This window comes from Mirounga angustirostris, unplaced genomic scaffold (genome assembly GCF_029215605.1).
Source record: "Mirounga angustirostris isolate CCGP_5_RB_7025 unplaced genomic scaffold, mMirAng1.0.hap1 SCAF_12, whole genome shotgun sequence".
Lineage (NCBI taxonomy): Eukaryota > Metazoa > Chordata > Mammalia > Carnivora > Phocidae > Mirounga > Mirounga angustirostris.
The window spans coordinates 96,332,392-96,345,631 of record NW_026991720.1 but is presented as its reverse complement, the minus strand read 5'-3'; the positions used below and the strand labels follow the sequence as shown (position 1 = coordinate 96,345,631).

General features: G+C 42.8%; 1 protein-coding gene across 1 annotated transcript in view; it reads right to left on the bottom strand.

Annotated features, from left to right (window-relative positions):
• Positions 1–13,240, bottom strand: part of VOPP1 (VOPP1 WW domain binding protein) — a 112,098-nt gene that overhangs the window by 50,186 nt on the left and 48,672 nt on the right. The window contains exon 2 of the mRNA XM_045864944.3: positions 12,300–12,358. Within this exon, the coding sequence (XP_045720900.2) occupies positions 12,300–12,358 (59 nt within the window). The remainder of the gene's footprint in view (positions 1–12,299; positions 12,359–13,240) is intronic.

The window sequence follows — 13,240 nt, the reverse complement described above, 5'->3', positions numbered from 1 at the left end:
GTTTCTGCTACAATTCATAAGCCTACTTGGTCATTCATCTATTATTGCCTATGCTCTACATTATTTTGCACAGACAGCTGGAGGGTGTCACTGAATAAGCAGGATGAGACCTTGCAAGACTACTTAGCATAGGAAACTAGGACCCAGAAAGCTTAGGAGATTTGCCCATGATCACACAGCGACCGAATGGCAGAGGAGGACTAGAGAAGGTCTTGACTTCTAAAACATCTTCCATCCCTAAAACATCTTCCATCACTAAAGATTGGAGGTGACTCACTCTTGCCTTCTCCAAGGCTACAAATGTGCACTGAAAGCCTCCTGTGTCAGGCCCTGTGTTAGCACAGGGACACGAAAGTCAGCAAGACAGAACTCGCGTCCTCAACAGACTCTGAGTCTAGGGAGGCGACAGTGAGTCTGATGATGGTTCGAACATGGTACCAAAGGACCAGAGAAGGATAGACGCCCCTCAGCTGAAACAGAGATAAAGGATGAGAGGCCACTATCAAAAGCTTTCTGGAGAGATCATACATATAACAAGCTTAGAAAGGGCACTGCAGAGTGAGCACTCAATCCATGTCAGCTGTTGTCATTTTTAGTCTCTGAATTATAATTAATTCCCCTGATGTCGTGGAGGGCCCTGCCTCAGCTGCAGTCTGGGAAAACTCAGGGACACACTCTGCTCTGTCCTGATCTGAGGGAGACATGGAAATGTGGGTGGATCTTGGTGACCACTGTAGAGTGAGCCAGGGCCCTCCAATGTGAGGTTCCTCCACCACTGTCAACTTTGGAGAAGGCCTTAAGGTCCCTGGCCCCACACTTGAAAACTCACCCATCTACGTGCCCATCATAGACTCGGCACTGGAACGCTTTCCACTGGCTTCTGCTTCCCAAGCTGTCTCCCACCTCTGCCCTTGAAGATACATGTCCATTCATGGATGGCGGCTGTGGGCAAGAGAGCTGCTGGGACCAGCCTCAGGCTGCAAAACTTAGCAGAAAGGATGACATTTCTTGTAGAGAGGGGAGACACTGCTCCTGATCTGTGAGCACCACCTCCACCAACCTCTGCCCAGGAAGGGGTCAGTAACGGCCATGGCGCTACCCACTTAGGCACGAAGTGCACCCTGTGCCAACCTCTGGATCCCGGAGCCAGGTTGGGAAGGGCCCTTCTGAGAATCACCAAGAGCATACCCCACGGTGAGCCAAACTCATCCAGTCCTCCCATCCCTCTGGGGCGGCAATCCTTGTATGTTAAGTCAGGGGTCCCACCTGGTCATCTATGGACACAGACCCCCGGCCCTCTCCAGGCCATAATGCAACTACGTATTAGTGACGATACACACATTATGAACATACACAGCAGTATCTACCCTGACTGTGACTGAATACAGTAGTTATTACCACATCTACTTTATAACAGGAGAATGAAGGCCCAGAGGCCAAGTGATCTGCCGAGTTGCTCAGTGGGTGAGAGGAGGTGAGCCCAGAACTACCTCTCCTGCATTGCCTGGCTGCCCTTTGCATACTCAGGAGCACTGGGTGCACTACCTGAGACAGAAGAGCAGTTCCCAGGCACCTGACAAGGCACAAGGAACTCAGCACTGCCTGCAGCTACCTGGGCATATAAAGGGAGCTCCAGGATGTGAGGCTGCCTTTAGATTAATGCCACCTTTCACTGCAGTACTTTCTGGACACTAAACAAACAGGGAGGAAAGAGTGCTCCTTCAGATCTATGTGGCCCTGTGCCGGCCACTGCCCCAGGATGTGCTCCTTGGCAAGGTCCTTCTCTTATCTTCTCATCTCGTGCCTCCTGCGGCTCACATCGAGTTCTAAGCTATGTGGACAAAGAGGGTTGAATGCACAAGTCCTTGGTAGAAGACCAATTCAAGCAGAGGCAGAATGAAAATGAAGGAACTCGATTTGGTGAGGCCATGTGACCACCTAGCTATTTTTAATTCATACTGTTGCTAGGAGGAGATACAAGGAAGCTATCTGAACCAAAGTACAAAAAAGGCACGTTTTAATTAAAGGCTTTTGAAAGGGCAGTCTGTAGATAAGAAAGAAAGGTAGTAGAATGAAGGGTAGGGCGAAAGGAAAAAAAATTTGAAACATGTGCTTTTCCTCTGTTTGGATTTTAAAGGGGCTTTTTCTTCAAAAATAAGAATATTTTATTTGTACATACATGTATGCAGGCTTCCAGCTCAACAGAGGTTAAAAAAAAAACAACAAATGAAAGAAAGAAAAAAACTGACTGAAGGGAGAAGGCAGTGAGAGAAAGATAATTTAGCATAAAGAAATCTAAACAGGCGATGGTAATTTTGTACATCTAGGTAGCTACAGTGGAAGCCCAATTATCTTAAAAAATGAGCCTCTATTAGCTTAGTACCTTTAATGCTGAAATAAAATTCAGGAACATGCAGAAAAGCAGGAAAAGTAGGAGGACCATATGGGATTTCTGGTGAGACAAATGAAATTAGATTTCAAATATAAGAGTAAAATCTCTAAAACAAGTTTGCAAACTAGATGTTCTCTCCCTAATGCACTCCACGGTAAATTGTAGGCATGAAACAGAGGTATCATTTGGAATATATTTTCTGCAGGGGAAAAAACCCTGTCACAGGGTAAGAGGACGACGCCATCTTGAGTCAACATATCTTCAAGAAACTATCTATCTTGAAGACTCTCATATAAAGCACTTTACCCAGAAGAAATGAAAGGCAGAATACACCAGAAGTGTATTTTTCAAGTGAGATCTGTTAACTCATGGGTTTTAAATTTAATGTTAAAGGTGCTTCAAAAATAACGGCTCAGTCACACCTTATTATACTGCAGCTTCCAGGAGCACGAGCGCCTTCCCTGTCCTACACCAGTGTCTCCCAGCAACAAACACATTGGCAGACACTCCACAAGTGCCTGGGGACAGAACGAATGAAGTGCAGCCGGCTCAGTCCCTCGAGATGCTGCACACATGTCCAATTCTCCAGTGGAAAGAATCGATCACATGCTAGGTCATAAATCAGGTCTCAACCGGTACCAAAAGACTGGGATCATTCCCTGCCTATTTTCAGACCACAATGCTTTGAAACTAGAACTCAATCACAAGAGGAAAGTCGGAAAGAACTCAAATACATGGAGGCTAAAGAGCATCCTACTGAAGAATGAATGGGTCAACCAGGAAATTAAAGAAGAATTACAAAAATACATGGAAACCAATGAAAATGAAAACACAACTGTTCAAAATCTTTGGGATGCAGCAAAGGCAGTCCTAAGAGGAAAGTATATAGCAATACAAGCCTTTCTCAAGAAACAAGAAAGGTCTCAAGTACACAACCTAACCCTACACCTAAAGGAGCTGGAGAAAGAACAGCAAGTAAAGCCTAAACCCAGCAGGAGAAGAGAAATAATAAAGATCAGAGCTGAAATCAATGAAATAGAAACTAAAAGAACAGTAGAACAGATCAACGAAACTAGGGGCTGGTTCTTTGAAAGAATTAACAAGATTGATAAACCCCTGGCCAGACTTATCAAAAAGAAAAGAGAAATGACCCAAATCAACAACATCATGAATGAAAGAGGAGAGATCACAACCAACACCAAAGAAATACAAACAATTATAAGAACATATTATGAGCAACTCTATGCCAGCAAATTAGATAACCTGGAAGAAATGGATGCATTCCTAGAGATGGATCAACTACCAAAACTGAACCAGGAAGAAATAGAAAACCTGAACAGACCTATAACCACTAAGGAAATTGAAGCAGTCATCAAAAATCTCCCAACAAACAAAAGCCCAGGGCCAGATGGCTTCCCAGGGGAATTCTACCAAACATTTAAAGAAGAATTAATACCTATTCTTCTGAAACTGTTCCAAAAAATAGAAATGGAAGGAAAACTTCCAAACTCGTTTTATGAGGCCACCATTACCTTGATCCCAAAACCAGACAAAGACCCCATCAAAAAGGAGAACTACAGACCAATATCCCTGATGAACATGGATGCAAAAATTCTCACCAAAATACTAGCCAATAGGATCCAACAGTACATTAAAAGGATTATTCACCACGACCAAGTGGGATTTATCCCTGGGCTCCAAGGTTGGTTCAACATCCACAAATCAACGTGATACAATACATTAACAAAAGAAAGAACAAGAATCATATGATCCTCTCAATAGATGCAGAAAAAGCTTTTGACAAAGTACAGCATCCTTTCTTGATCAAAACTCTTCAGAGTATAGGCATAGAGGGTACATACCTCAATATCATCCACAAATCAACGTGATACAATACATTAACAAAAGAAAGAACAAGAATCATATGATCCTCTCAATAGATGCAGAAAAAGCTTTTGACAAAGTACAGCATCCTTTCTTGATCAAAACTCTTCAGAGTATAGGCATAGAGGGTACATACCTCAATATCATAAAAGCCATCTATGAAAAACCTACAGCGAATAACATTCTCAATGGGGAAAAACTGAGAGCTTTCCCCCTAAGGTCAGGAAGCGGCAGGGATTCCATTATCACCACTGCTATTCAACACAGTATTAGAAGTCCTAGCCACAGCAATCAGACAACAAAAAGAAATCAAAGGCATCTAAATCGGCAAAGAAGTCAAACTCTCACTCTTTGCAGATGATATGATACTTTATGTGGAAAACCCCAAAGACTCCACCCCAAAACTGCTAGAACTCATACAGGAATTCAGTAAAGTGGCAGGATATAAAATCAATGCACAGAAGTCAGTGGCATTCCTATACACCAACAACAAGACAGAAGAAAGAGAAATTAAGGAGTCGATCCCATTTACAATTGCACCCAAAACCATAAGATACCTAGGAATAAATCTAACCAAAGAGACAAAGGATCTGTACTCAGAAAACTATAAAATACTCATGAAAGAAATTGAGGAAGACACAAAGAAATGGAAAAACGTTCCATGCTCATGGATTGGAGGAACAAATATTGTGAAGATGTCAATGCTACCTAGAGCAATCTACACATTCAATGCAATCCCCATCAAAATACCATCCACTTTTTTCAAAGAAATGGAACAAATCATCCTAAAATTTGTATGGAACCAGAAAAGACCCTGCATAGCCAGAGGAATGTTGAAAAAGAAAAGCAAAGCTGGCGGCATCACAATTCCAGACTTCCAGCTCTATTACAAAGCTGTCATCATCAAGACAGTATGGTACTGGCACAAAAACAGACACATAGATCAATGGAACAGAATAGAGAGCCCAGAAATGGACCCTCAACTCTATGGTCAACTCATCTTTGACAAAGCAGGAAAGAATGTCCAATGGAACAAAGACAGTCTCTTCAACAAATGGTGTTGGGAAAATTGGATAGCCACATGCAGAAGAATGAAACTGGACCATTTCCTTACACCACACACAAAAATAGACTCCAAATGTTGAAAGATCTCAATGTGAGATAGGAGTCCATCAAAATACTAAAGGAGAACACAGGCAGCAACCTCTTCGACCTCAGCCGCAGCAACTTCTTCCTAGAAACATCGCCAAAGGCAAGGGAAGCAAGGGCAAAAATGAACTATTGGGACTTCATCAAGATAAAAAGCTTTTGCAAAGCAAAGGACACAGTCAACAAAACCAAAAGACAACCGACAGAATGGGAGAAGATATTTGCAAATGACATATCAGATAAAGGGCTAGTATCCAAAATCTATAAAGAAGTTATCAAACTCAGCACCCAAAGAACAAATGATCCAATCAAGAAATGGGCAGAAGACATGAACAGACATTTTTCCAAAGAAGACATCCAAATGGCCATCAGACACATGAAAAAGTGCTCAGCATTGCTCGGCATCAGGGAAATCCAAATCAAAACCTTAATGAGATACCACCTCACACCAGTCAGAATGGGTAAAATTAACAAGCCAGGAAATGACAGATGTTGGTGGGGATGCAGAGAAAGGGGAACCTTCCTACACTGTTGGTGGGAATGCAAGCTGGTGCAGCCACTCTGGAAAACAGTATGGAGGTTCCTCAAAAAGTTGAAGATAGAGCTACCATACGATCCAGCAATTGCACTACTGGGTATTTACCCCAAAGATACAAAAGTAGGGATCCGAAGGGGTACATGCACCCCGATGTTTATGGCAGCAATGTCCACAACAGCCAAACTGTGGAAAGAGTCAAGATGTCCATCGACAGATGAATGGATAAAGAAGACGTGGTATATATATACAATGGAATATTATGCAGCCATCAAAAGGAATGAGATCTTGCCATTTGCAACGACGTGGATGGAACTGGAGGGTATTATGTTGAGCGAAATAAGTCAAACAGAGAAAGACATGTATCATATGATCTCACTGATATGAGGAATTCTTAATCGCAGGAAAGAAACTGTGAATTGTGCAAGACTGTTGAATCTCAGATCTGTACCTCTGAAACAAATAATGCAATATATGTTAAGGAAAAAAAAAGAAGAAGAAGAAGGTAGCGGGAGGGGAAGAATGAAGCGGGGGAAATCGGAGGGGTAGACGAACCATGAGAGACGATGGACTCTGAAAAACGTACTGAGGGTTCTAGAGAGGAGGGGGGTGGGAGGATGGGTTAGCCTGGTGGTGGGTATTGAGGAGGGCACATTCTGCATGGAGCACTGGGTGTTATGCACAAACAATGAATCATGGAACACTACATCTAAAACTAATGATGTAATGTATGGGGATTAACATAAAAACAAAAAATTAAAAAAAAAAAATTCTCCGGTGGAGAGACCACATGGCACTGGCCTGGATGCTAGATCCTGACATCCAGGCTCCCAGGGAGGGTGAGCTCAAGCTGGATCCAAGTCAGCTTTACCTGTACCACCACCTGTGCCAGCCCCATGGAAACCATGATAGAGTTGGCTTTGGGGAACAAGAGTTGCTCCCCTTCTTCCACAGACCCCAGTGCTTCTAGTTAGGGTTGTGATCTTTCTGGGCCTCTCATCTGGCCTGCAGCAAATCCGTCCTCGAGCAGCATAAGCTTGGATGGAGTAGAATACATCTAAGCCACTTCTCCTCGCTCCTCACTCATCCCCAACTGGATGGACAGCAGGGAGGAGTACCTTCATGTGGAAATACCTCACAGGGCAGCGGAGTGGAAAGCTCAGCTTGTAGAACCAACCCCGTGTGCACACAGACGAGAAGCAAACGGGCCGTGGGGGTGTATATGTTTGCGTACGATTTCAGTGCCGACCACGCACACGCCCCATGCTACACACCCCGGTCAACACTCACGTTCACATTTCATGAAGAAGCTAACTGAGAATCAGGTCGAAAGGCCAGTAAAGAATGGAGTGCAGCGGCTGTAATGTGCGGAATTAGGTAAAGGCAGTGACTTCACCTCACTGCGAATATACTATAGGCCGCTGAATGAATTGTTCACTTGAAAATGGTGACTTTTGCTATGTGAATTTCACCTCAATTAAAAAGAAAGTCATAGAGCAAATACTTGAACCCTGATCTTCGGGACCCTGGAGGCTTAAAGTCTATGATTAAGGAAAAGGTGCCAGAGGGGCACCTGGGTGGCTGAGTCGGTGAAGTGTCTGCCTTCGGCTCAGGTCATGATCCCGGGGTCCTGGGATCGAGCCCTGCATCGGGCTCCCTGCTCAACAGGGAGCCTGCTTCTCCCTCTCCCACTCCCCCTGCTTGTGTTCCGTCTCCAGCTGTGTCTCTCTCTGTCAAATAAATAAATAAAATCTTTAAAAAAAAAAAAAGAAAAAGAAAAGGTGGCAGAACATGGGAAATAAAAAGGGGGAGAACCAAGCGGGTAGGAAATCAACTGTGCAAACATGACAGTAAATACCCAATGCCACACACCGTGTCAAGCTGCGGGGTTAAGTAGATGTACAGGCCCATCCTGGAAGCACCCACAGGACATACAGCACCGTGTGAAGACTATCTAAGATGCGACATCAGAGCCAAAATGAGGAAGGAGGAATAAATTCTGAAGGGAAGCTTTCCAGCCAGCGAAGAGCCCACCAGCCAGAGAACTAGGAAGGATGCAGGGCCGCCTGCAGAAGTCAGCGTGGGCCCTACCGTAGGGACTGAAGAAAAAGGCACCCACTCAGCATTCAGGGATGTCCGCTGGGTGCCAGGCACCATCTTAGGCACTGGGAATTCAAATACTCAAAAGTCATGGTCCTGGTCCTCATGGGACTCACAATAAAGAAAGAAGATAAAACCAGACAAATATCTTGGAAATCAATCTACTGTTAAAGTTGGCTAAAAATCTGGACTTTGTTCCTGACGTTTTTAAGCAGGAAAGTGACATGAAAATTTCAGTAACTTAGAAAGAAGTGAGAATTTGATGAGAGAAAGGAATGAAAGAAGACCCATTAGAAAGCCATCTGTATATTCAATGCAATCCCTATCAAAACTCCAATGGCATTTTTCACAGAAATAGAAAAAACAATCCTAAAATTTGCAAGGAACAAGAGACCAGGAGTAGCCAAAGCAATCCTAAGAACAAAACTGGATGTATCACACTTCCTTATTTCAAACTACACCACAAAGATACAGTCATGAAAACAGTACGGTACTAGCAGAAAAACAGACACATTGACCAAAAGGACAGAATAGAGAGCCCAGACACAAGCCCTCCCGTTTATAGTCAATTAATATTTCACAAGGGAGCCAAGACTCAGTGGGGAAAGAATGGCCTCCTCAACAAATGGCGCTGGGAAAACCAAAGAAATGCTTGCAGGACAATGAAATTGGATCTCTACCTCACACCACTCACTAAAATTAACTTGGAATGGATCCAGGACTCCCAACACCTGATAAGCTAAAAATCCTAGAAGAAAATATAGGGAAGAAGCTCCTCGATGTGTGTCCTGGCAATGATTTCTTTGGATCTGACACCAAAAGCACAAACAACAAAAGCAAACATCAACAGAAAGGGTGACCCTATATCAAACTAAAAAGCTACTCTAAGCAAAAGGGACAATCAACAAAATAAAAAGGCAACCTATGGAAAGGGAGAAAATATGGGTAAACCACTTATCAGATAAGGGGTTAATATCCAAAATACACAAGGAACTCATACAACTCAATAGGGGAAAATAACAATAATAATAATAATAATAATAATCTGATTAAAATGGGCAGAGGACCTGAATAGACAGTTTTCCAAAGAAAACAAACAAATGGCCAACAAGTACATGAAAAAGTGCGCAACATCACTCATCATCAGGGAAATGCAAATCAAACCACACAGAGGTATCACCTCATACATGTTAAAATGGCTATCACCAAAAAGGTAAGAGACAGCAAGTGTCAGTCAGGGTATGGAGACAGGGGAACCCGGAACCCTGTGCACAGGTGGAATTATAAGCTGGTATAGCCCCTATGGAAAGCAGTATGCAGAGTCCTCAAAAAATTAAGAATAAAATTACAATATATGATCTAGCAATCCCACCTGTAGCTAAACATGCAAAGGAAATGAAAAGAGGATCTTGAAGAGGTATCTGCACTCCCGTGTTCACTGAAGCATTATTCACAACAGCTATGATATTGAAGCAACCAAAATGTCCATCAACAGATGAACAGATAAAAAAGATGTAATATGCACATAAAATGAAATATGAACCACCCACAAGGAAGAGGGGAATTTTGCCATTTGTAACAACATGGATGTACCTCGAGGGCATTATGGTAAGTGAAATAAGTCAGAAAAAGATACTCTATGATCTCACTTATATGTGGAATCCAAAAAAGCCAAATTCAAGAGAGTGGAATGGTGGCTGCCAGAGCCTGGGGGTGGGGGAAATGAGGAGATACGGGTCAAAGAGTAAAAATTTCCAGTTATAAGATGAGTAAGTTCTGGGGATGTCAGGTACAGCACGGTTATTATAGTTAACAGTACTGTATTATATACTTTAAAGTTGCTAAAGAGAGTCAATCTACGTATTCTCACCACAAAAAAAAAAAAAAAAGAAATGGCAATTATGGGATATAATGGAGGTGTTAGCTAAAGCTATGGTGGTGATCATTTCGCAATATATATCAAATCAACACGCTGTACATCTTAAATTTACACAATCTTATACATCAATTATATCTCAATAAAGCTGGATAAAACAAAGTGTATGCAATGGTTCACAAGAGCATTAACACAGGTTTGGATTCAGGTGAAGCAGTGGGAACAACAGAGAGAGCAGAGGTCAGATCAGGAAGAGTAGTGTGTATGGTTGGGGTTTTCAAGTGGCTGTGGGGTAAATGACATTGATTCATGTAAGGGGCACAGGACAATGCCTATAGTAAATTATCAATGTTACTATTATTACTTTTTATATTAGCTTCAGCACTCAAATAACAGTGACTTTACTTTCTAAATTTTAGAACCCCCCCCCCTCACCAGTGGTAAAGAGAGGTGAGAGGAAACCAAACCAGTAGACAAACCACACTAAAGACAAGAACAGGGCTTGTCTCTGTGTTCTCTGTCGATACAAAAACCTTTCCCAAGTATGGAAGGAATAAGTAAATGAATAAAGGAACAAACAAACAAGTAAACACAAGAAGAGCAATGACCTCCAACTCCCAAACTCTAAAAGACCAGGAAATGGGAGCACCTGGGTGGCTCAGTGGGTTAGGCGACCAACTCTTGGTATTGGCTCAGGTCATGATCTCAGGGTCCTGGGACTGAGCCTGCCTCAGGCTTCACGCTCAGCAGGGAGTCTGCTTGGGGTTCTCTCTCTCTCTCTCCCTCCGCTCACGTGCTCACCTACGTGCATGCTCTCTCTCTCAAATAAATAAATAAATATTTTTAAAAACCACCAGAAAATGATTCATTAGCTGATCTACAAAACAATTTCAGAAAGATCTGTTTTCAGGGGCGCCTGGGTGGCTCAGCCGTTAAGCATCCGACTCTTGATTTTGGCTCAGGTCGTAAGATCGAGCCTCGTGTCAGGCTCTGTGCTGGGCGTGGAGGCTGCTTAGGATTCTCTCCCTCTCCCTCTCTCCTCCTACCCCCCCCCCTTGTGGCACACATTCTCTCTCTAAAAAAAGAACTAAAGTTTACCAAGGAATATACATTGTTCTAAGAACCAGAATATTTTATCTTCATGCTATCCCATACCCATGTTTCTTCAAGCTGAAAACTCTGTAATTAAAGTCCTTGTGCTGCTTTATTTTCCAAGTGGGTTTTGTCTTTTTGCAGCTGCAGAGACTTCTGCCAGGACCCCTCCAATGTGAGGCATCGAGGACCCCTGCTTGTCAGTACATCCCCATTCACAGGCAGGCAACCTTTCTCCTCCTATAGTGGTCTCTTTCAGATCAGAAATTCCACAAGAACGGCAGGTAATAAAAATGCACGTCTTGGCCAATTAAGAAGTAACATTCTTAGCTTTGCCCAGTGGCGGTATCGTAGCCACTGAGCCTTATCCGAGGCACGATTATTGCTAAGAAATAACATTCTTTGCTACTATTATGTATTTCCTGTCAAATCTCCCTATATGCTAAAATATACAGTGCTTCTGCTCTAATACAATTATATACATTACCGAAAGATCCCATGTTTTACAAAATTTACTACCAAAAAGAACAGTTTCAGAAAAAATTGGTTTGGGGCATTCCTCTCAAAACCTGTGGATCTTCAAAACACAAAAAAATAATAACTGATAACCTGGAGAGTTAATCTGACCACCTAGGCAGGTGGCTGAGCATAGCCAGTGACTAATTCAGCCAATATTAAAAATAAATAAATAAATAAAATAAAAACAACAGGGGTAAGATACAATAATGCTTTAATTAGAGTAATACTGGCAGACACCCAGGCACAGGAAGAAGCATAACCTGCTCTGAGCCAAGAGCCATGAAAGGCTGACTGTCCCTGACCAGGGAGGGGGCCCAGGGCCAGGTAATCCTTCTGATCACTGTCAACACACATATACGCACACACACACTCACAGCAACTGACCTTTTTCCTATCCAACTCAAGTTCGGAATTCTACTCCCCCTACACTCATTCCCTTTGCCCAGGAAAATTTGTATACACCAACACAACTCTGGCCCTTTTGACCAATTACGTATGAGTGGACATGTCTCCCAGAACAAAGCACCTGGTATTTCATGCTGTCCTCAGAGAAAGTGATCTGAGCCGACTAAAGTGTCCTTAGAGAGGTTACCTGCACATTCGTGAGCAGAGGCAGGTGAAACCAAGGGTTAAGGCCTCCACAAACTGAGTTTTCCCCATCCTATAACCAGTCCTATTACCTATGAAAGAAATAATTCCCAGAGAAAGACGTGACCACAGAATCAAACCAACAGAAAAATGCAAATACTTACATATAGTATGTTGGATAGAGTCCTTCAAAATACCAGCAATGTTTTTTGGCCTCTGTGCACTGAAAATAGAAGAAAAACTGTCAGTGGAAAGTCATCTGCATATTGTTAAGAAGATCCGACAAAAAGGCACAAGGATGGGTGAATTGATATACCTTGAAGTGTGGAAAGCAGAGGGTTAGGGGAGACAAAGAATCAGAGGGAGACCCATCCCCACGATGACTTTTTTTTTTTTAAGATTTTATTTATTTATTTGAGAGAGAGAGAGAGCAAAACAGAGAGCACAAGCAGGGGGAGGGGCAGAGGGAGAGGGACAATCAGACTCCCCGCTGAGCAGGGAGCCCCAGACGGGGCTCCATCCCAGGACCCTGAGATCATGACCTGAGCCGAAGGCAGACACTTAACTGACTGAGCCACCCAGGTGTCCCCACGATGACGCCTTTAATTTCTTTAATTTTTTAAAAGGGAAGAAAACAGGAAAACATCAATTTCCCTATAATTTTTCTAGTCTTTTATATCTCTAAAAATATGGGCATGACCAGCTCATTAAAAAGGTAAACTAAAGACAACCCATTTTTTTAAATTCATATGGTCCCATATTTCAAATATCTAAAATATGCTAAAAATAAAATATGACAAATACTTCCATTTTCCCCAACTGTCATTTCTGAAAGGTATTTCCCACAGTTTTAACATTTCTAGATCTTTATATTTCAGAGTATTCCAAAAGCCATATTCAAATCATGGATCTCCCGGTGCGGATGTACATCGGCCAGGCTTTGTAAATCAGAATTCATTTGCCAGCATCCATGGCGCCCCCTGCCCTCGTTCCCAGGAAGGAGAAATGGACGAGGAGGACAAGGAAAGATAACAGAGCCTCCCCAGTGCTTTCCAAGGAAGTCTGACACTGGACATGGAGGGCAGAACAGGTGTAATGCGACCCT